The 23,027-nt window shown below is 39.8% G+C and overlaps 1 protein-coding gene across 1 annotated transcript in view; it reads right to left on the bottom strand.

Moving 5' to 3' along the window:
* Positions 1 to 5,872: 5,872 nt before the first annotated feature.
* LOC120537968 (ras-related protein Rab-3B-like) overlaps positions 5,873 to 23,027 on the bottom strand; it is a 30,686-nt gene continuing 13,531 nt past the window's right edge. The window contains exons 3-5 of the mRNA XM_039767277.1: positions 13,931 to 14,049; positions 13,142 to 13,266; positions 5,873 to 6,207 (exon numbers count right to left, since the gene is read on the bottom strand). Coding sequence (XP_039623211.1) covers positions 6,020 to 6,207; positions 13,142 to 13,266; positions 13,931 to 14,049 — 432 coding nt within the window. The 3' untranslated portion in view covers positions 5,873 to 6,019. The remainder of the gene's footprint in view (positions 6,208 to 13,141; positions 13,267 to 13,930; positions 14,050 to 23,027) is intronic.

The following is a 23,027-nucleotide window of genomic DNA, read 5'->3' as shown; positions in this document are numbered from 1 at the left end:
ACTCACACTCCAGTCAGGTTAGCCAAACATCCACCTGTGAACTGTAATATCAGAGACGTTTATATGCTGTTTTTTTGTCTATTTTGTTTTTAGAGTAACGTGAGGATTCTATTTTCTAACATTTATTTTTCACTAGCTGAAATACCTGGCTTTGCCCGGGAGGAAAATAGTGTTTTGTTTTTTTTTTCATTGTTTGAAAAAAAAAAAATTATTAAAAATACCCCACAATTTTAAAAATAAAAATAAATTAACAATTAAGACCCACTAATGTGCTTGTCTTGCGGTCTTGTATGTATGTTATCATCCAGTTGACGCTTGGAACCGGCCAACTCTATTTAATTCCAAAAGCAACAGGGACGTGGTGGTGCTTACACATAAAGAATGCTGGCAGTCACCTCCATTATGCCCTCTGGTGGTCGTTCGGAGTGTCAACTGGATGATGACCTGCATACATGAGCGCAAGATCACCCCCCACCCTACCCAGAAGGGGGTGGATTAGAGTTGATTTCACCTTACAGTATTTTTAGTTGACCATTGAGAAACATGTGTACCAAGTTTCATGAAAATTGCCCCAGCCGTTCGGAAGTGATGTTGGAACATACACACATGGAATTTTTGATATATAGGAGTTAAACTCCCAAAATTTACTTTCATTCCTGTCTTATCTTTATTTGCACAACTTTACCTTGAAATGTCATGTGACTGTGATTATGATGCCAGTGACGCTATAAATATATCAACAATTACACTATGTGTTATACCTCATTAAATATTAAACATCTGGATAGTCTGTTAGTGTAGTTAGCTTCTTTTTCAAGTAGGCCTTAAGGAGATAATTATTTTTGGTTTTGTTTTTCCTTTAACATTGTCCTTTTGAGTTCTGGTTGCCTGTTTTTTTTCCCTCTCTCTCTCTGTCTCCTCAATATCATGATTGTGACTCGTTGCTATCCCAGACCATGTCTCTGCCTTTGTGTATCTTCTCATGGCTGTTCAAGTCCTCACAGTGATCCATGGCCACCCCAACATGCCCGTAACATGAATCTGTAAACTCCACACAAACCGTATCCAGGGCAGTATTTGAACTGTGGTCCATGGAGCTGTGTAGTAGTGATGCCAACCCCAGTGCCACTTGCTCATTCACTGTCTGAAAAGAATTGAGGGTGAAAACTGATTAACCCAATCAAGGCAGAAGGATTTATTTATTTGGCGCAGGGTGTTTATCTCAGTCCCCAGTTTCCTGTGTGGTGGGTTAGTGCAAGTGAATCAAGACATGTCCTCTGCTGCCAACGTTAGAACTCTTAGTGTTTGATTTAGAGTCCCCAACAGTGATAGATAGATCTTACCTTAATCCTCAAGGGACATTCATTGCTCCAGCATAAAACACTAAAATAATGCAGAATGGTAAATGCACCATCATGAAATATGTCATTAAACTGTGACTGTTCAGTGTAGTTCTTGGGTTCATGCCAGCCCTTTAGCCAGTCAGTATTGTATTCATTGCTTTTCACTGTTCTAAAATCACAGAGCTATTAATAATGTAAAAGCTGAAGTTGCATATAACCAACACTCCTCTCCAAGTATGCCAACCACACTTCAAACCAAAATGAGTTCTTTAGGGCAGTTGGATTAGAACCTCCAACAGTCCAAGGCTGCAAATATTGTTGTTGGCTTTTTAAGTGGTTTGTTAAGGGTACTGTTTTAAATAATAATTGTTCTGAACTATAATGCATGTAGCCAGACTGCAAAAACACTTGTTTAAAGACCAAAGTAAACCTTTGTTGTGTTGTGGACTTTTTTTATTTTAAAGGTTCAATTTTACAATCATTTTGTAATCTGTAGACTGTACACACTGAACATCTACCACTGAAACATCAACTCACTTGTGATGATGTTCATGAAAAATAAAACAAAATAAAACTGTGAAAATATTTGCCCAATGTTACAGTATTGCACAAGAAAGACATTGTGATTGCTAGCATACCTGCACACGCGCACACACGCACACATACACTCTCACATAAGCAGTAAAACACAAGTCGTGTGTAGGTTTCTGAAACTGTTTTTATCAGAGGGCTTGTCTGAGTAGATTCCATCATGTAGCACTTCTACAAGGCCCTTCACCAACCAATTCTAAAGGCTGAAAACCATCCAGGCTGCCAGCCCTGTGTCAAGTGTAGCACTGGGAACGTCCACAAGAGGGCACAGTAACGCATTGTTCTCCGAAGTATACCACCCCAATCAACTGCAAAAAATAATATCTGATGTCTCAAGATGGTTTAATGGATTTTACCAAGTCAGAGACCGACACGGTCACTTCTTTTATCGGGTGCACTGTCTGATTCTGATATCTGCAGTGTACAGGTTGGTATTTTTTATCAAGCAATCAGAAGTCTGCTTTTTGTGCGTGTGATAGAAACTAAAACATAAAGTTGCCTCCGTGAGAAAAACTACAAATGGCAGTACTGGGGGAAAGTAGAAAAATCCAGATAAATCTGTGAACAGACACCTTCACACTCGCATCATGAGGGACACGGTGAAAGGCGAAGCTCACTTCAGTCAGTTTTCAGGAAGCCATGGGACTTTTTAAATAATCTACCAGCTCTCATTATTAATTGGGGAGCAGAACAGGATGCAGTGGGCCTGTGGGTCACTCGGGCTGCAGAAAGTGCCATGGCTGTGGCTTGAGTGACAGCAGTTAGTTATGCAGGATCACAAGACCCTATCCGTTATTAACTGGAAATCATTTGAAAGTTATTTTTTAATTTAATCTGAGATATAATGTTATAGCACACTGCCTTCTGTCAAACTGGTTTAAGTTCATTGTTTGTAAGCTCTCACATTACCAGTCTATTTGCACTAGTGATTAATTTTACTGCCTTCGTATGTTAATAATTATTCAATCATAGACTTTTCCAAATTAAATATAGATTTTTTTGTTTTAAATGATTAATTTGTGTCTGCTGAATCATTGTACCAAATCTAGTATTGTTGCTGCATGTTTATGCACCGGTGGAATGACCAACAGATGCTTTTCATTGAACTGTAAGGTATGGTGACAATACATTAAAGTCAATTTATTTGAATAAAACACAGTTTAGTTGAATTCTATGGACTGGTTGTCATATACACATGAAGCCCCATTACCACAAGTGAATATGACTAGTTATATAGGCACAAATGCCCAGCCACTGCCATTCCCATCACTCTATGGCACAATATAAATGGTTACTATAAAGAACCTTCCTGCTTCTGTTTCATCCATTGCAGTACAGTATACTTTTGGAAGTAACAAGTCACGATCCAGAAATAAGGACCCCATACCCTCTCTTTGTAACTGGCCAGTGATTGGTTATGATAGGAGCACAGACCTGCCCACTCCCATTTCCATCTCCTAGCAACACAATGTAATCTAGAAAGTGATTGGTTATAATGCAGGTGTATGCCCCTAGCAGTAAACTGGACAGTAATTGATTATAACAGGTGTGCAGATACACTGACCCTAACGCCCCCAAATTTACATCTTTTTATAGCACAAAGTGAAGAAGGAAGTGATTGGTTATGACGCAGACATAAAGACCTGTCCCGTCCCGTTCTCACAACTCCCTATGATACTGACAGCAAGAATACCCCTTTCCTCCCTTGCTGTCATGTCACAAAAGCATGATGAACTGATTAAAAAAACTCATTTTGTTGTATCGCCTACCTAGATGATGAACAGGAAAGCAATTGGTTATGTGAATTGTCATCAGCAAAACTTCTCCTGCATGGTGTCTGACTTCTTTTTTTGTAATGTCTGAAAAATAAATATCTACCAAAGTGTCCCATCGGGAATTCATGGAAAAATTGTGACAGTGCATAGAACTCAACAGATCTAACCCTTCACCTCCTGGGTATCGGTAGTTGGCCCACTGATGATCTCGGTGTCATTTAGCTGCTGGGGCAACTCAGTGAACTGGCTTAGGGTCACTTGATGAACTGGGAGCCTCCTCATTTCAAAAGCTCATCTTTTACTGGCTCTTATTGACTGGTAAGGTTGGCACAAGCAGGTCAGGTGTCTTGGCTGAAAGTCACATTGTCAGTGAGTGTCCTATACAGGATCTGACCTGGGAGCCTATTAGAATTAAGCTTGTTAACATACTGGATGACTTGTATGAGGGACCAAAGGGTGTGTAATACTGGTCAGCCTTTAATAAAGAATTGTTAAACTGGACCACTGCTTGCATGGTAAAGCACAGAGGGTTCACGCCATCTTCTGTTACTGCTTCCAAACACCTAGGTGGCACATTTCTTCCCTGAGGTACCCTGCTCTTCCCCCAGCCCTCTCTTTTAGGATTGAAAATGCCAGACTTAAAAGAATCTGTCAGATAGCCCTCTGAAAAACAGGTGAAGTCACAAATATATGTACACACATGGGGTGATCTAGGGCACAGAAGCACACAGATGTATATATTTGTATATTCATAATCATATTTAATTTCAAATTGCTTTATGCCCCACCCCCAAGACCAGTTCACTTGACACCTTGATAATATTAGGGAGTGTCTTAAGTGCCTGTGGTTCAGGGCAGCTTCTCTAGATGTTTCTGGATGAGAGCTTATGCACGCTTTCACAACTGGGGGTGGGGAGTGCCACGGTTCAAAGTGGCCACTGATGGAGCTGCTTGTCGGCCCCTCGCATACTTTTACATGTTCACATCATCACATGCCAAAGACACAAATAAATGGGACATGTAAAGGTCACATTTGCATATAGATGCCCCTCCCTGCCCCTCCCCCAGATCCTCTTGTTATGGGGGGTGGAGCTTGTTCTGATTTGCATTAAACATACACAATAAAATCAGCAACCTCTAGTGGAGGGTTTTTGTGTTGGGTCACATAAACAATGTACCCCCCCAACACAGATCCCACCTCAGAATGATTTGTAGCCAGGGTCCTGAAAATAAATGACAGCAGATGAAAGACAGAAGCTAATTAGCAGCATTATATGCTGGTGGTCTGGTTGTGGGGTACTCAGCAGTGGGTAGCTTTAATTCGAAGCTGATCAAAGTCTTTGCAGAGCCCACCTCTCACCATCTCTTTTTATTTAGGGAGTGCAATGGACCCACTGCTGCCAGCTCACTAGGTGCTGCTCATTACAAGAAGTCGGCACTGGTAATGATTCTGCTTATCCCCAACCCTGCACTGCCAAGCAGACCCCCTATCTCTCTCACACTCTCTCTCTCGCTCTATCTCTGTTAATACCATCCAATTAGCAAGCTTTTCTATTGCTTTTGCCAACTGCCCCCATCCCCCCCACTTGTGTTTTTATTTTTGGGTGAACCTTTATTTGCTGTATCCAAAGGGGCTCTTTAGTTTGGACCGTTCTTTCACACCTTGTTCCAAAATAAACTGGTGGTGCTTGGGAGATGGGGGTTATTAATTACTTTGTTTTTTGTGTTTGCCATTAACAGGATCAAAACTGGGATGATAGAAGATAACCAACCAGATGGCAAATCACCTTCCACTTTGGAAGAACGTTGGCTTCTAAGACCACAGTGGAGGTTTGTGAATAAATCACGGAGTAATATGCAAGGGCTGTCCTTTAGTGGGAGCAGCTGAAAAATTGTGGGAAAACAAGCCAAACGTTAATTAGACTGAACACTTCTTTTATGTCTCTTCAGTCAGCACTCACCAACTTCATGTTCGAGTGGATTTCTTTACAGGGAATGAGACATTGAGGGTGCTCCAGCCAAATAGTCTTGTCGGTGCCCACCTGAACTATCCCATCACACCTCTCTGTCTCTCGCTGTCCCTTCACATTCACACGGTTGATCCACTCAGCTGTGGCCATGGTGGCATCATTTATTGTGGACCCTTGGGGGTTGGCATAAACCTTCTGTTGAGCTACATATACTGGGACCACAGGGGGGGTTGCACAATTCCCAGCCTCCTTCTTTTCAAAAGAAAAATAAAAAAAGAAAGAAAGGGGAGGGGGTGGACAACACGATTAAGGTTTACAGGTCAAAGGTGAGTGCACATCACTAGCAGGAGCAATTCTGTTGCATGGGTGGTGGGTTATCGGTCAGCCGGGTGTTCTTGGTTCCACTAACCATTGCAGGATCAGTCTCGGTGCTCTCAGACATTTTCATGCAGATAATGTCCACCAAGCGTTCAAACACCTGCCTCACATTGATATTCTCCTTGGCGCTCGCCTCAAAGAATTCAAAACCTGCGGAAAAGGTCAGAACAAAAAGTTGGGAGTGGTAAAGTGTACATGATCGTCAAGTCATTTAAAGTGATGATCCATGTTGCAGCTTTAAAAAGAAAAAAAAACATCTGGTTTAAATCCTTCTAATTCACATGATAGCAGTAGAGTTTCTAGGCCTTTCCTGTCTTGCTTCTCGCCTGGCTAAATGCCTGGAAAATGCAGAGTAAGGGTATAAAAAGGACTGCAGTCTCTGTTGGTCGCCTCCTCTATAGGTTCTTATACAGTGTGTCTCCCAGCTCTCCAGGGGCCTCATGTATAACGCCGTGCGTAGAACTTGCACTATAACATGGCGTAAGCACAAAAGCCGAAATGTGCTTACACACAGAAAAATACAGATGCAGGAATCTGTGCGTACTTCAACTTCCACGTTCTTCCGCTACATAAATCCCGATCAGTGTGAAAAGTAACGCTCGTGCACGCGCTTTATGTAACGCCCCAACTCCTCCCAGAATTATGCCTCTTTGAATATGCAAATGAATATAAATCGCCCTTAAGCTCAGCCTTCTGTGAAAAGACAATGGGAAAAGCACGGGGGAAAATATAAGAATTTCAGCGAATACCAAGTGGAGGCAAAGGAAAAACATACAATTTGTTCAAATAAACCGTGGAATAATCAACAAAAGGAAGTTGATCGAGTGACATAGCGTGTTGGAGAAACTTGAAAGCTCACGTTCACAAAATTGCACAGTGCCGGAAATAAAAAAGAAGTCACATATCAAAGTCGCCGTGAAAAGCCGAGTTGTAGCCCACCGTCTGAGTGTCATATGAAAGCTTATTAGGGTACAGAGAAAAAAAAGACACACGGTAGGAAAAAGCACTAAATGTCAACTTCAATCTTATTTTGTCATTAAAGTAGAACATCATAAACTTCATCTTAAAATCGTTTAATTAACCAGTTTCTCAAATCACATCGTAATTAAAGTACCACGTTAAATGCTTTGTTTTGTATTTGATCTTCTATGTGCTCTGTGTGTGTGAATCACTACTTGCTTCTTAAACTGGCTCTCTTCCTCCAACTGGACACAGAGTCCATTACATTCGTGATATTACAGCTCTCTGAATAACTAAAATACTGAGATGTATACGTGATATCATTTTCATGATGATAGGAGTTAAAGCACGTTATTAAACATGTGTTTCACGGCGCAGTGATTGTGTGCGACCTTCGATGAAATAATTTATTACAGCAGTACTCAGGGGCGGCTCTAGGCTTGTGGTGGCACTGGGCAGAGGAAGAATCAGTGGCTCCTTCGCCCACCAATGTCAGTAAGGTATCTTATGCACGGTGGATGGCCACGTCAGTTGCAGACACTGCATAGTCGCCTCGTGCTCATGACACAAGTATATAACTTTTGCCGAAATTTGTCGCTGCGTTTTTAGCTGTGTTGTTATTTTCTCTTTCTGTTTTATATTCAATATATATTGGCGTAGCTGCCACTGCAGTCCTTGCTTTTGTTTCCCCAAATACCCAATCACCACACAATCAGCTCTGTAACAGAAGTTAAGCCATCTGTAAGCTTAGCGCCGAGTCTTCAAAACGTTTAAGGAACATTGAAATAACTTCGTAGTACATGTGTAATTATTCTATCCTTCACGACACTCCCAGTGAAGAATATAAATTATTTAAATGAAGTTAAAGTTTTATCTGCATAATATAATAAACATATTTTGCTGCATTTCACCTTAAAAATGATATCATCATCATATGTAAATACGCGCTTTATAAAGTGGCTCAGGTTGTGCGATATTATAACTGTAGTGCAAGTTTACAGTGCGGTGATTGTACTTATAAGTACAAACAGTTCTACAAGGAGCACTTGATTGAGTGCGTTTATAGTTCTTGGGATGAAACTGTTTGTGAACCGCGAGGTCCGTACAGGAAAGGCTTTGAAACGTTTTGCAGTGGCTGAGGCAGCGTGTCCTTGAAGCTGTATACCGATAATTCTTTTTCCGATTAGCTGCTGCTGTGATTCCCACTCAGATACAGTGATATAAATACTCTGAGTGGTGCAGTGAGAGTAATATGGAAAAAGATGATCCGCTGTGGCAACTCCTAATGGGAGGAGCTGAAAGAAGAAGAAGGAGAAGGTGCAGTGAGAGTAACAACGCTAAAGCAGTTATGGTATTTGGAATACTATGGCTATTCTCTGGACCATTATATTGTTACAAGTTAATTACAATCAGATGCGTTACACTAATAAACAATATGCGGTTAGTTTCAGTGTATTTATAAAGCCGCATCAGGAAAATAAGGTGTAACCACACAGGAACATTAGCATTGCTTTGACGCTGGGTGCCACCAGTCTGAAAAACCAAGCGGAGAACTTGCGTACGACAAGGTATGAGGTACCGTGGAAAAGTGCGTGGCTTTACACCAAGTGTAGGTTTTATACATCGCGATTTGAACGTGGAAAAGTTCTTACGCAACATTTCTGTGCGTACGCACCGTTTATACATGAGGCCCCAGGTGTGTAACGAATTTGGGTGACCAGCCCATCAGAATGACTAAAAGAATCTCCACCACTGTGTTCCCTGTTGTGTATGAGTGGGGAGATCCCAACCAATGTTTCATTTTTTTTTTATTCCGTTTAGATAATAACACCCCCTTCCCTCCAATTTACCTCATCTATCTGTTCCAGTTTCAGTGGTTATTTCTTTATTGTGACACTTTATCATGGGACTGAATAAATGGCTCTAACACTTATGTGTATATGGCTAAACAAATGGATGACCTGATTCTGTTTGTAAAAGAAATTAATATTCCACCATGAACTTGTTGAACAGCAGCACATGATAAATAAAGCCATATCACCCTGGCATCACATCAACCTGCTGGCTCTTCTATCTTCACTGTTGTCATGACAACATATTTCACAAGCCAGCTGCTCATGGATCCATTGCTCCATTCTTAAATGCAAAGAACAGGGAACAGTAGATCAGTGTAGGGACTTGACTCCTAACTGCCGCTGTCTGGTCAATGACATACTGTATTCTTATTTATTCCTAAAACAGACATCTGATTACTCCTGTCTGGCCAATCGTGTCTTTTTAGCTGTACTGTGTGGCCATTTGTCTTTCATTACTGATGCTGCATGGACAATCAACTCATTTTATTATTGCCATCTGAGCAAGTCATTTCTCTTTATCACTACCATGTGATCTCTTTACGTATACCATCATGCCAATAGTGCTACTTTATCTCTAATGTATGGTCAGTTATTTCTCTTTATTTCTATTGGTCTCCTTTCTTAATTTTGCCACCAGGGCAATCGCCTCTTTTTATGTCTACTTTCTAGCCATTGTTCTCTCTCTCTCTATAATATATATATATATATATATATATATATATATACAGTGCATCTGGAAAGTATTCACAGCGCATCACTTTTTCCACATTTTGTTATGTTACAGCCTTATTCCAAAATGGATTAAATTAATTTTTTTCCTCAAAATTCTACACACAACACCCCATAATGACAACGTGAAAAAACGTTTACTTGACGTTTTTGCAAATTTATTAAAAATAAAAAAACTGAGAAATCCCATGCACATAAGTATTCACAGCCTTTGCTCAATACTTTGTCGATGCACCTTTGGCAGCAATTCCATCCTCAAGTCTTTTTGAATATGATGCCACAAGCTTGGCACACCTATCCTTGGTCAGTTTCGCCCATTCCTCTTTGCAGCACCTCTCAAGCTCCATCAGGTTGGATAAGAAGCGTCGGTGCACAGCCATTTTAAGATCTCTCCAGAGATGTTCAATCAGATTCAAGTCTGGTCTCTGGCTGGGCCACTCAAGGACATTCACAGAGTTGTCCTAAAGCCACTCCTTTGATATCTTGGCTGTGTGCTTAGGGTCGTTGTCCTGCTGAAAGATGAACCGTCGCCCCAGTCTGAGGTCAAGAGCGCTCTGGAGCTGGTTTTCATCCCGGATGTCTCTGTACATTGCTGCAGTCATCTTTCCCTTTATCCTGACTAGTCTCCCAGTTCCTGATGCTGCCACCACCATGCTTCACTGTAGGGATGGTATTGGCCTGGTGATGAGTGGTGCCTGGTTTCCTCCAAACGTGACGCCTGGCATTCACACCAAAGAGTTCAAACTTTGTCTCATCAGACCAGAGAATTTTGTTTCTCATGGTCTGAGAGTCCTTCAGGTGTCTTTTGGCAAACTCCAGGTGGGCTGCCATGTGACTTTTACTAAGGAGTGGCTTCCGTCTGGCCACTCTACCATACAGGCCTGATTGGTGGATTGCTGCAGAGATGGTTGTCCTTCTGGAAGGTTCTCCTCTCTCCACAGAAGACCTCTGGAGCTCTGACAGAGAGACCATCGGGTTCTTGATTACCTCCCTGACTAAGGCCCTTCTCCCCCAATCGCTCAGTTTAGATGGCCGGCCAGCTCTAGGAAGAGTCCTGGTGATCTTGAACTTCTTCAACTTACGGATGATGGAGGCCACTGTGCCAATTGGGTCCTTCAAAGCAACAGACATTTTTCTGTCACCTTCCCCAGATTTGTGCCTCAAGACAATCCTGTCTCGGAGGTCTACAGACAATTCCTTTGACTTCATGTTTGGTTTGTGCTCTGACATGAACTGTCAACTGTGGGACCTTCTATAGACAGGTGTGTGCCTTTCCAAATCAGGTCACATCAACTGAATTGACCACAGGTGGACTCCAATTAAACATCTCAAGGATGATCAGGGGAAACAGGATATACCTGAGCTTAATTTGGAGCTTCATGGCAAAGGCTGTGAATACTTATGGACATGTGCTTTCTCAATTTTTTTATTTTTAATAAATTTGCAAAAACCTCAAGTAAACCTTTTTCACATTGTCCTTATAGGGTGTTGTGTGTAGAATTCTGAGGAAAAAAATGAATTTAATCCATTTTGGAATAAGGCTGTAACATAACAAAATGTGGAAGAAGTGATGAAGCGCTGTGAATACTTTGTGGATGCACTGTAAGAGTGAGGGCGGCATAACAAGCAGTAGTTTAAAAAATGGAATGAGGTTAAATTATGAAAGACTCGGAGGAACAAAGTAATAAACAACAGATAAAAAGAAATAGACAAAGGGCTAAAAAGTTAGGGAAGCTCAAAACAGAGTAAATAAGAAAGTAGTCTGGTTGTTAAAAGTGAAATAAAAGAAAATATAGATAAAGAATGATATGACCTGTCTACAAATGAGGAAAAATGAATTCTTTCTTCCAAGGAGGGAGATTAAGATTTTGAGAAAGGTTCATACAATGAGAATTAAATTAAACATAAGTGAGATATAAAATGCAAATATTTAAAATCAATCAAAGCCAAATTCCTTCAAACATTAAAATTTTGAAAAAGCATGGAAAACAGGAAGAGCCTTTTTATCAGACACCAATCAAGAAAATAAACATAATAAAAGCACATTGAAGCAAAATGTAAAAACATCCAAAAATTAAGTATAGATATTTTTAGAGCCTTAGAAACCATTAAGAAAAATTTAAAATAAGAGTCGGTTCATGACAGAAAAAGTGGAATGAGTATTTGGAAACTAAATACAGAATTATTAAAAATTCAAAGATGAAGGAAAGACTCAAGGAAATATTCACAATGGGAAAAACTAAAAGACTGTTATTGATCACAAAGTGAATGTTTTCATTTGATAAAATTTAAAATAAGTCAACAACAAAGAGAATGCAAGGAAAAAGAATCCATTGATCATGTATAGTAATTTAAATAATTATTTGTGCAAAGAATGTAAAAATAGAAAAGAAGTAAAGGTGATAAAACAATAAATACAGGGTATCTCTTGACAAAGGAAACAAATCGGTAAAAAATACAAATAAATGTTCAAAGTTCTTTTTTTAAAATGTTTTAAATGTATTCATTTTTTGTTTGAAGTATGTTAAAATATTTTCGCATGACACCACCTTGGATTTCAAAGGGCGCCTGCCATTTTGGAGGCATTATGCTAACAGTGTCTACAGCATTGGTAGGCTTAAATGACCAGAAGTGTGCAGCATGTGACCTCATGGACATGACAAGATAAAGGCGTTTGTGGCTTATACAGGTTTGTAGTTAATTGCAAGGGACATCAGTGTGTGCATCTCTTGTTTTGAATTTCTGTGTTGCAGATGTTGTTCCTGAACTTTGACTACGATTTATAGTTTTGTTTTCAAAACAAAGGTGGGACTGATTTTTGGTTTAGGAACTTGACTTGCTTTTTTGACCATGTCCCACTTTGTGGTCTCTTCATTAAAACGATCTCTGTTTCCACCGTAGGGCAAATAGACAAAGTAATCCTGAGGCCTAGATGGTCTTCTGATTGAGTTCTACTTAACCTTTTGGAAGTTGTAATCAAATGACTTACTAGAAATGTATTGAGAAATGAGCAAAGAAGTTAAAGAAATATGAAAAGGAGGGAAAATAATAATTAATCAACTTAAATGGTGACTTACAGAGGATGAAAAACTGGAGACCCATTATTTTATTTTGAGCTGATTATAAGACGCAGGGTACTGGCAAACAGAAAATGGGAGAATAGAGAGTATGACAGAAGAAGATCTGGCCACTAGTGCCTCTTTACCACTTTTGTGTGGTCACTGATTTTTCTTTATTTCTGCCAGTCCGTTTTCTTTCTCATTGCCATCTGGCCAGTCATCTCTGTTTGTTCCTGCTTTGAATTTCTTTCCTGCTGTGTCAACTGTACTCTGTTACGTCTCTTTATCTCTGCCATCCAGCCGGTGACTGTTGTCTATTATTAATGGCCAATCATCACTGTTTATATCTACAGCAAATTCAAACATTTCACTTTACCACTGTTATCTGGATGATTGCCTCCCTTTATCTCAACAACATGACCAGTCATTTCTTTTCGTGGCCATTTTGGAAATCCTTGCCTTGCCTTTTAGTTAACTTACCTAACTGGTCAGCCAGCTGCTTCCCTTTCTCGGCAGCCACCACCCTCTCATCATCCATGTCACACTTGTTCCCCACCAAGATCACTTGAGCATTGTCCCACGAGTAGGTCTTGATTTGAGTTGCCCTGCAAAATAAAGAGTGGGTGATGAAGATCCCCAACATGTAAACAATGGTGTGCACTAATGAAGAATGATTTTCACACATCATCATGTCTATAATCCTAACTGGTCTTGTAGGCCCTAAAAAGGACAATGGTGTAATTTAATAATTAAGTTGTCCTGGAGAGAATCATTTACTTGGCACTTGAGAGCCTCAGCACACTTGTAAACTGCAATTCAGTGTTACTTGTAACTCTCTCCTGTGTCCATCTGGCATTTATCTCTCAAACAAGCCGCCCAACCTTCTGTGCTACTTATTTTTCATTGATTTATCAACTGTCTCTCTCTTTATTGTTGAAAACCACATCCCTCTGTCTTCCTGTCTGCACTCCTCACTTTTTTGAGATTGTTGTAGGTTCAGAATTCCATACAAAGAAGCTTTTACTTGCATTCCCATAGTGGTAATTGATGTTTTCCTCCAGATCAACCAGTAAACCGGTTTCTGTGCCTCCCATTGCTTTTACATTGAGGTAGAACCAGTCCTCCCCTTGACTGCTGTGCCAGCTTTTATCACCTTTTAAGGTCACTATAATGCTCTTGTCTAAAACCCAAGTGTCCCAATATGTTTATATCTTTCAGAGCCTTCTGTTAGCATAATCTCCCTTCTCTGTTATGGTATCCAGTACCCACCAGTCCTGGACTGCATTAAAGGACTCCTCATTGCAGATATCATACATAAGGATAAAACCCATGGCTCCCCTGTAGTAAGCAGTGGTGATGGTCCTGTATCGTTCTTGTCCAGCGGTGTCCTGTGAAACAGACAAAATAGGAGATTAAAACATGGGGTCCCAGGAACCCCAGCATTCAGTGGGCCTCCAAGGCAAACCAGGGACCACTCAACATGCTAAAACAGAGGCTACCTGATTATTATCTAGATCAGGGGTCCTCAATCACGGTCCTGGAGGGCCGCAGTGGCTGCAGGTTTTTGCTCCAACCCAGTTGCTTAATAAGAAGCACTTATTTCTCAAGTAACACTTCTGCTTCACTTTAGTTGTCTCACTCGTTAAGGTTTTGAACCCTTTTTGCTTATTTTAGCCTTAAACAGCTGTATTCTTGGTTTTTAATTGCTCCTAATTAGCAATAACCTGCAAATGACAAACAAAAGAGACCAGCATTTCTCCATTTAGCTTATTTCCATTTACTTCTTTGTGTATTTATTGTGCACTATTTGATTTAATTAAATACTTGGAAGGAAAGTGAAGAGAAAAAAGTGAAGGACTGAGAATTACTCATCCATTTTAGCCTTCAAATCATTTGGATGAAGGGAAAGAATATCTAGGATATGAGAATTACCTGACATAGCAGAGTTAAAGGACTAACAAGTCATGAAATTAAATTATTGGCAAGTATTACTTTCTAATTAAGCAACCGGGTTAGAACAAAAACCTGCAACTACTGCGGCCCTCCAGGACTGTGATTGAGGACCCCTAGATCATATAAGGATTGCTGTCACATTCACATTTTTACTTTGCTTATATCTGGGTACTACTGGAAGTCTTTTAATTTAATTTATTTATAAAAAAAAATGTTTAACTTTTTCTTCTACCTGTTCTGGTACTCTTATTAATTGCCTGTGGTTATAGATGTAAAAGAAAGGAGGGAGTGCTGAACTATAGTAGCGGTCCACCCTGACAGTGTGATAATAGTATGGCATTTGGGGTGTTCTGTCAAAGTCTGCACAGTATAAAGTTTAAAAAGGTGAATAGAGTCACCTCTCTTGAGAAAACACAAAGTAACACCTCAGTTCTATACATATCCTCATATAAAAGAGTTAAACGGATCTGTCTGTACTCCATAGGTCAAGCGATACGGTATGTCCATCCTGCCCTTGAAGAGTATTGTACCCTGGGAGGGACATCTTAACTGCTACCTGGCCTTAGTCCCTGTAAAAGAAAATCCCCCTGTTTTGTGCCACTGTCAAAGTAAATGCTTGAACAGCTATAATAATTGGAAATCTGTTCACAGAGAGCTGGAGCAAATGCATCTGCCTTATTCAATGTCTGACAGCAGCTTTCTGCACTCCACTATTTTTAGATCACCCCTTCTCCCACCCCTAAGCAGAGTGTGGCGGGCCGCCTTCTAATTATACAGGCTTGGCACGTGGCGGATTGAAAACGTTTCCGGCCCAGCGGCAGTGATAGTGATAACATTAGCAATGGCTCAGATGTGTCGAGCTGTTCTGCCGCTGGTGAGACTCCTTCAATGCTGCACTTCTGTCCACATGTTAAAGCATTCCTGGTTATGGCTGTATCATCAGTACAATCACATGCATGTGTACATGTATGTAGTTAGCCGCTTGTATAGTTGGAGCTCTGAAAACCTGGGCACAAAGAAACACAATTGGGGCCAGTGATCGAAACTTAGATACCAATAAACGAGATGGCTGGGGTTGAAGAACTAACTCACTTTCCTTTGCAAGAGCCAGATCCCATAGGTCAGGGTACTAGATTCATCACCCTTGTAATAGACAACAGAAGAGTGACCACTACAAGCCTTTCCTTTCACCACGCAAAGACTGTGCCTGTCAGGAGACATGAGCCTGACAACTCCCTGGGCTAGCATAAGGGCTGCCATTTTTCGGTAATGTACAGCACATGCTGAAATGTATAAATTAGTAAATTTAAACATAATCTGTAAGGTGATCCCAGATATGACCACACCTTCTAATAAGTAAATAAAAATATAAGGTGAAATGAAAATATGGGAGCACACAGACTGGAGAACTTAAACCCAGCATTTCCTGTCCAGGTTTCACTACTGTCCTATGTTACTGTTACTATGCACTGTATATTAATTCACACTTTTGCTAAACTGCTGGATGCTAAAGGAAACATCATTTCTCTATAGACTGACACCTGGCTTCTAGCTTACATGATTTGAAAAGTGACAGGTGTGTCCCATATGGCAAGAAGAGCTGGGGCTTCACTTGGGTAAGTTATGTAGTCGTTTTAGTGGAGCTTTGCCTGGAGAGACCAACCAGCATAATAACACAATGGCTGTTAAAACAACATATCAATAATTATAATCAAGGGAAGGTGGAATGGTTAGCTCTAAGTCGAAGACTCTGTGCAGGTATCTAAAAGGTATCTGGTTCAAATCCTGTTACTGCCAGAGGGGATCCTACTCAGTTGGGCCCTTGAGCAAGACCCTTAACCTGAAAATTGCTCCATTAGAGCTGTACAGTGGCTGAGCCTGTGCTCTGACCCCCAAAGGTCATGCAAAAAGACAATTTACCCACAGGGATTAATGAAGTATATCAAATCTTATAATACTTACAACCCTGCTAAAATCAGAATTATAAAAACATTAAATTTTAAGGTTTACTTTAAAAGTACTTTAAAGCTTGGTATGCAAGGTACTATATAACATATGATTTGTCTTTTAGTTGTATTGATTAAACTAACAATAATAATAAACATTAGTCTAGCCTGTTGCCCATAGGGGATAATTCCCCCTTCAGAAACCACCCTGTGCTTAGACTGCTCCTCACTTTAAGCTCAATTCCAGGCTGTAGTAAGTTGAACTCACACACGCACACCAGTTATCACCTTTACTGGCTTCTTTATTGACCTTATCTTTTTATTTGGCTTTACGCATTAATTTTTTAAAATATCAGAGATGGCCTTGGTCTGCTGATCCTTGCAGGTCCCAGTTTGGGTTCCTAAGGGTATAAACCCTGGTTGCCATGGTGATTTTAGCTCAGCATAAGGACATTAAAGGCAGTACTGAATGACACCGAGGTACATGGCTCAAGCAGCTCTTGCTCTTGCACTCACCTATGAAGTGCAGTTTTCTGGCGTCTTCAGATTTAAAAAAAAATAACAGCTGAGAATTAATTGTTCATCATGTTAAATTCATTTCCTATGTAACACAACCCCCCCAATTCTCCATCCACCTTCCTGATAGCAACCATCCTTACCGGCATTAGATCAGCTGTGGTCTCATAGCAACCATCCTTGCCTGCTGATTGGCTGGTTAGGGTCTCCTGGCAGTACAGTACATGAATGGCATCAATGAGCCTGATCTTGTTTATCCCAGTGATACGCGTCAGCAGACAAGGACATGCAGATCCCATACAGAAGACTTGGCAGCATCTACTCGGAGCCGAGTTGCTAAACAAAAACTTCCTTCCTTAACTGTGGGGGTTATGTCGTCTGTCATTGATGACCCTGTCTCAGAGGGGAGAAGGCGCGGCATACGCACACCTCAACACCCCAGAATACCCTAAACCAGTATACTTGGCAACATGTGCAATCGAATAATGATAGTTAATTATCAGTCCTCAGTCATCCAAGTTTTTGTTGTTACAAATTATAATAATTACCTTTTTAGAAGTATTGGTGTTAAGTTTAGAAATAGTAGTATTAGTACTTAACATTCTCAAACGTGCTTAATCCAGTTTGGGATTGTGGGGCACTAGAGCATCAAGTGCAAGACATACACCACACCTGGACATGACATGAGTCCATTATAGTTGTACAAAATTAGTAACAGCTGATTATCATTCTATAGTGAACTTTATTATTATTATTATTAATAATAATAATAATATAACTGTTTTATGTATTACTAACTAGCCACATTGGTAATAGAATAAATGTAAACATGTTTGTTATCTCTTAATGTGTACCTTCAGCGCCTTTCCTCTGTATCCTTGTTTGCATGAACCTCTCCTGACCGTCTCTGTCTCTCTCGAGCACGTTCACGTAAAGCCTCCATCTTATTAGTGTCATTTCGAGGTACCTTATTTTCCTCCTGTCCCCTTTTATACCTCCTGTCTTTGAAGGTGACTCTCAAAGTGCCTTACATGCTACTACTCCTCCTCGTGTGTCTCACACTCGCACTTCCTCTTTTGATCATGTCACTAAAGACAAACTAACCAATCGGACTGCTCTAAGGTACCAGACACACACACAGATCTTTGTCTTGTATTATTAAGTAAATAATTAATATCAAGTATTAGTAAAACAAATTAGAGTAGCTAGTTACCATCAGAAAAACGGATGAAGATGATGATGAAAAGTATTATTATTTATATAACTTGACCTAACATTCTTAAGCCTGCTAAATCCAATTCAGGGTAATGTGAGGCTGAACCGATCCTGGCATAATAGGCAAGGACCACTGAAGAGTGGGGAGCCTGCATTAGTAATAGTGATAAAATAATGTTAGCTAATTATCATCTTGTGAACCTTTTTATGTTATTATTGGTTCCAATTTTAATAGCAGTAGTAACAATAATACTTGATAATTAACATTAGATAGCTAAAGTATTAATATTATTATTATAATACATAATATAATAATAATAATGTTTGAAGTAGTACTATTGTTAAGATTTTACCAGGGCTCTACCCTGGTCTCTGCTTTATGTTATTAACTTTACATGTTTACTGTATTTTAGAATATTGTTTTTGTTAAGTATTTGTTATTTTCTTATCATTTATTCTGGTTTTCAAGAAGTTTATATTATGCCTGTTAAGCTGAGGTCACATTATGTCACTTCTAGTCAAAGGACATGTCAGACTTGATGACTGCGGTTGCTGATCTTATCGCCAGACCATGTTAACTTACACGAGTAAAAACTGCTGGGCCTGTCAGATTACGCGACAAAGGGTTAAGAGGTACAATGAATTCAGGCACAGTTTGTGCCCACTTTTTCTTTTTTTTTTCATTCTGTCATGGTACATAAAACAAGACATTAGAGAGATGAGCTTCTCCTCTGTTCTTGAAGTCCAAAACAGCCACATTCCTTAATCTTGTGTGCCTCGTTATTTGAATTGTACTTCCAGATGAGCATTCACTGGTTGTCACCTCTCATGCACACACAGCCCACCCCTACAACTAGAGGAGTGAGTCACAGGCTAGTTGGACTGAGTCGTGGTCACAGGAATGTGCGGCAACTGCCCTAAAGTCAGTAAGATCACGTAAGTAACGTCTACAACTGCAAAGCGCTAGAAAAACGTCATGTATTGTGACATGCCGTAAATTATGTTCTTTGTTCTCTTCATGCTGACCTGAGCGCGTCCTGAGGCTGCAGCTGAGGAACTGCTCCAGTGATATTTAATAGCCAGCTATCTATAAAATGGTTGCCATAGCATTTGTTAATACTGCTGTTTATCAGCTCTATTTTTGGACTGTGGATTATTGATTCTTACAGCAAGTGCTTCTTTTTGTCTGTTATTCTTGGTTTTGGAGTTTGCCTTTGTTTTTTGGTTAAGAATTTTAGGGTTGCAAATATTACAATAAACCTTCACTTGTGCTCAATTTAGATTTCTCAGTTTCTGACATTTTGACTTTGGGTTTCGTTTTTCAGTTTGACCTTATCACACAAATTGTGTCGTCCTAGTATTGATCTCCCACTTTGTTTTTCTGACCTACAATTCTTCTCCCTGTCCTTTTCGCTGACCTCTGCCCGCCAGTTTCCATCCATGTCGCGTTTATTATAGTGTAGCGTTAGCTAATTATTACTTAGTCAATCCCGTTTTGTTTATGTAACGTTATGTTGCCACTTTAATGCATTTTGTTTTCTTTAATTGCTCAAATGCTATCATGACTATTGTGAATATTACTACAACTAATACCACCATTATAACATCATTAGAATGTTTTTAGATTACATTTTTCCAATTATTCCTATTCTTAACTATCATATCATAACTATTACTACTGTTAATCAAAAAACTCTTTCCATTATGAGTTCCATTATGCTGTCCCGATTAAATAGAGCTGGAGGGCAACTTGGCACTACTTTGAGAAAATAACTAAACTCGTTTGTTCATAAGAATCCTGGATGAACCCTTTACTGATGCTGAAAATAACGATAATAATAATCATGAAGATTTGATTAAGCGGGCTTAAGAGTGAATGGATAGATAGATGGATGGACAGACAGATAGTTACAGTAAGGTGCTAGGGTGCTCACAGAACCAGGAGAATGGGATTGACGTTTTTTTGTGAAACACCCTTTTCCCAGAATAGGTTAATTAATTTCTGCAGGACTGGATGTAAGGCAGACCCAACTGTAGATCCGATATCACTCCCACAAAGAGCGTGCTCACATTCATAGCCACAGAGAGCCAGTTTACATCTTTGTGTTGCAGGAGAGGAGAAGAAGAAGAAGTGCCATGAGAAAAGCCGCACAGAGAAAAGGAGAACTCCAAGATCGTAGTTCAGGTCTCTGGAGTTGAGACTCAGCAGTACTAACGGCTACACCAAAGAGATGTGAGATGAATAGTATGTAGTTTTAATGCTGCTCATTTATTTTATAGCATTTATAATCATGCAGATGTGTTCTTGTAATCCTTACTTATTCATGTTTATTGCTCCATAAAATATATCACATCCTTGTATCGGTACTTATGTTTCCCTATTTATTTGCTTCATATAATTCTGTTGTAATTAACTTAATATTTTTAGCATGTTTCTTTTCTGCTGTTCTTGTTCTTCTTCATCTAGATTACCTTTGCACCGCCACCATTATTATCATTAGCTTGTGTTCATGTGTGCTATTTATACAGTGCTGCTAATCCCTCTCCTCATTTCAGATGCACACATGCACGCTTTTTCTGTCACACTAGGATGTCAATTCCAGGCACATTTGACACCAGACACTGCTTACCATGAATTCCGAATCTGTGAGCCCACAATATAACCCATGATCTGCATGTCTCACTTTTAGTTAACTGAATTGTGTCTTGGCTGCTCTCCTCTCCTCTCCTGACTTCTGACATTGTCCTCATTTGGGAGTCACCATGCCAGCTGTCCGGAGTTCTTCGTTTGTCTGTGCTCACTTGTTTCCAAAGCTGACCTTGTGTTCCTTTAATCATTTTCATCAGAGTCGTTATTATTATAGGCAGGCACAAAAGTCTAATTATTATTTTTTGTCAGGTGTATTAGACAAGTGTGATGATCAAAAAAAAAAATACAACCCGTACGCCGTGATGCTTTGACAAAAGTGAAACATATGGGTGTAGGCAGATTTGTTTCAGATCTGACTTAGTATGAACAGCATTTGATGCAGAGAATCTGTCAAAGCAAAACTAAAGCTGCCAAGCTTCCTGGATATGAAATACGAACACTACAAAGCGGGACTCCACATTGGCTTAACTGTTTCTTTCCCATTCATGGTCAGAAAATGTGTGAGAAAGTTAATCCCATTGATTTACAAAAATGTGGGGCACTTGGCCAGGAGGCAAAGCGATAACCCACTGAGGTGTCACCTTAATTTCCCTGCAAGTGGTCATTTCTAACGATCCACACTCTCTCACTGGGGAGAAAGTAGAGACCAAAAATAAGACTGCATGAGCAACTAAGGCAATGAAGTTCAGCACCTTGGAGAGAGGGACACAGTCAATGCTACTGTATGTGCATGCTAGAAAACAAAATATAAGTGAGCTTGGGGTCGAATTCTTCAAGATTTAGGACAAGGTCGCGGATCCTTAGTCATCAGAAGTGGTCTAAAGGGATTATTGTTACAAGCTGCTGACTGTGACAACTCTCCAGCTCACCTTTTACCAAATACTATCAAAACAGATAAATCCTGTAACGGTACCGAGTCTTGCTTGCATCAGCCGAAGATGATATTTGTTGCCCACTCATTATGTTGGAACTCGGCCTAATACCCCATGGCATGGCTTTTTTAAATGATTATTACTCTGTATACTGTTCATGTCACCCTTTCCCCCTCGTAGTGTTATGAGACATCAGCAAATCTACTCCTGCACACTGAGGTGTAGTCCCAAGGAGTAGATGTGGCTCTTTAAATCTCATGGCACTCGCAGATAGAATGAGCATGCCAAAAATAGGCCAGTTTATGGAAGCAACAATACTGTGTTGCATAAAACAGCCTGGAAAAAACAGCAAACACCTGAAGTTCTCATGCAGGCCTTCATGGCATAATCCCCTGAGGACTTCCCAGCTTCCCTGAGATCTGATCAAATGGGACACCAAAGAGAGGTCTTGATGAGTAAAGAGCAATTCCCTTCATCGCTTTCTTGCAACCCTTCCAGCAACATACAGGCAGGCCAAGTGATCATTAATCTATGTCATGCAGTGCTTTTCAATCATATCATATATGGCTATCTATCTATCTATCTATCTATCTATCTATCTATCTATCTATCTATCTATCTATCTATCTATCTATCTATCTATCTATCTATCTAATCCTGCCAACTATGCCATTTCACAGCTCTGATATATAGTGTCTACCTATCTAATTATTAAATTGTGCATTTCATATCTATAACTATTAGTGTCTTTTTAAGTATTATATGGTGCCTTTCGTCTATCTATCTATCTATCATATAGTGCCTTTCGTCTATCTATCTATCTATCTATCTATCTATCTATCTATCTATCTATCTATCTATCTATCTATCTATCTATCTATCTATCTATCTATCTATCTATCTATCAGTCATTATTGGACTGGATTCATTATGCAATACACCTCCAAAATGCTACCATATAACTTACTACTTTAGTTGTCCAAGTTTGGACTTGAGCACCTCATTAACTATGTATCTGTCTGGATGACTATCATAATAAACCTTCTTCTTCTTCTTCTTTCAGCTGCTCCCATTAGGGGTTGCCACAGCGGATCATCTTCTTTCATGAACTATCATAATAAACCTAGCAGCACTAATATATATAGGATATAGTAGCTGGTATTCCTAGAAGAATAGAGCACAAACTTCAGGGTCCCTTAGTATGCATAAATATA

The sequence above is a fragment of the Polypterus senegalus genome, chromosome 10 (assembly GCF_016835505.1).
Source record: "Polypterus senegalus isolate Bchr_013 chromosome 10, ASM1683550v1, whole genome shotgun sequence".
Classification (NCBI taxonomy): domain Eukaryota; kingdom Metazoa; phylum Chordata; class Cladistia; order Polypteriformes; family Polypteridae; genus Polypterus; species Polypterus senegalus.
Note: the sequence above shows the minus strand (reverse complement) of the source record. Positions and strands in the feature narration are given on the sequence as shown.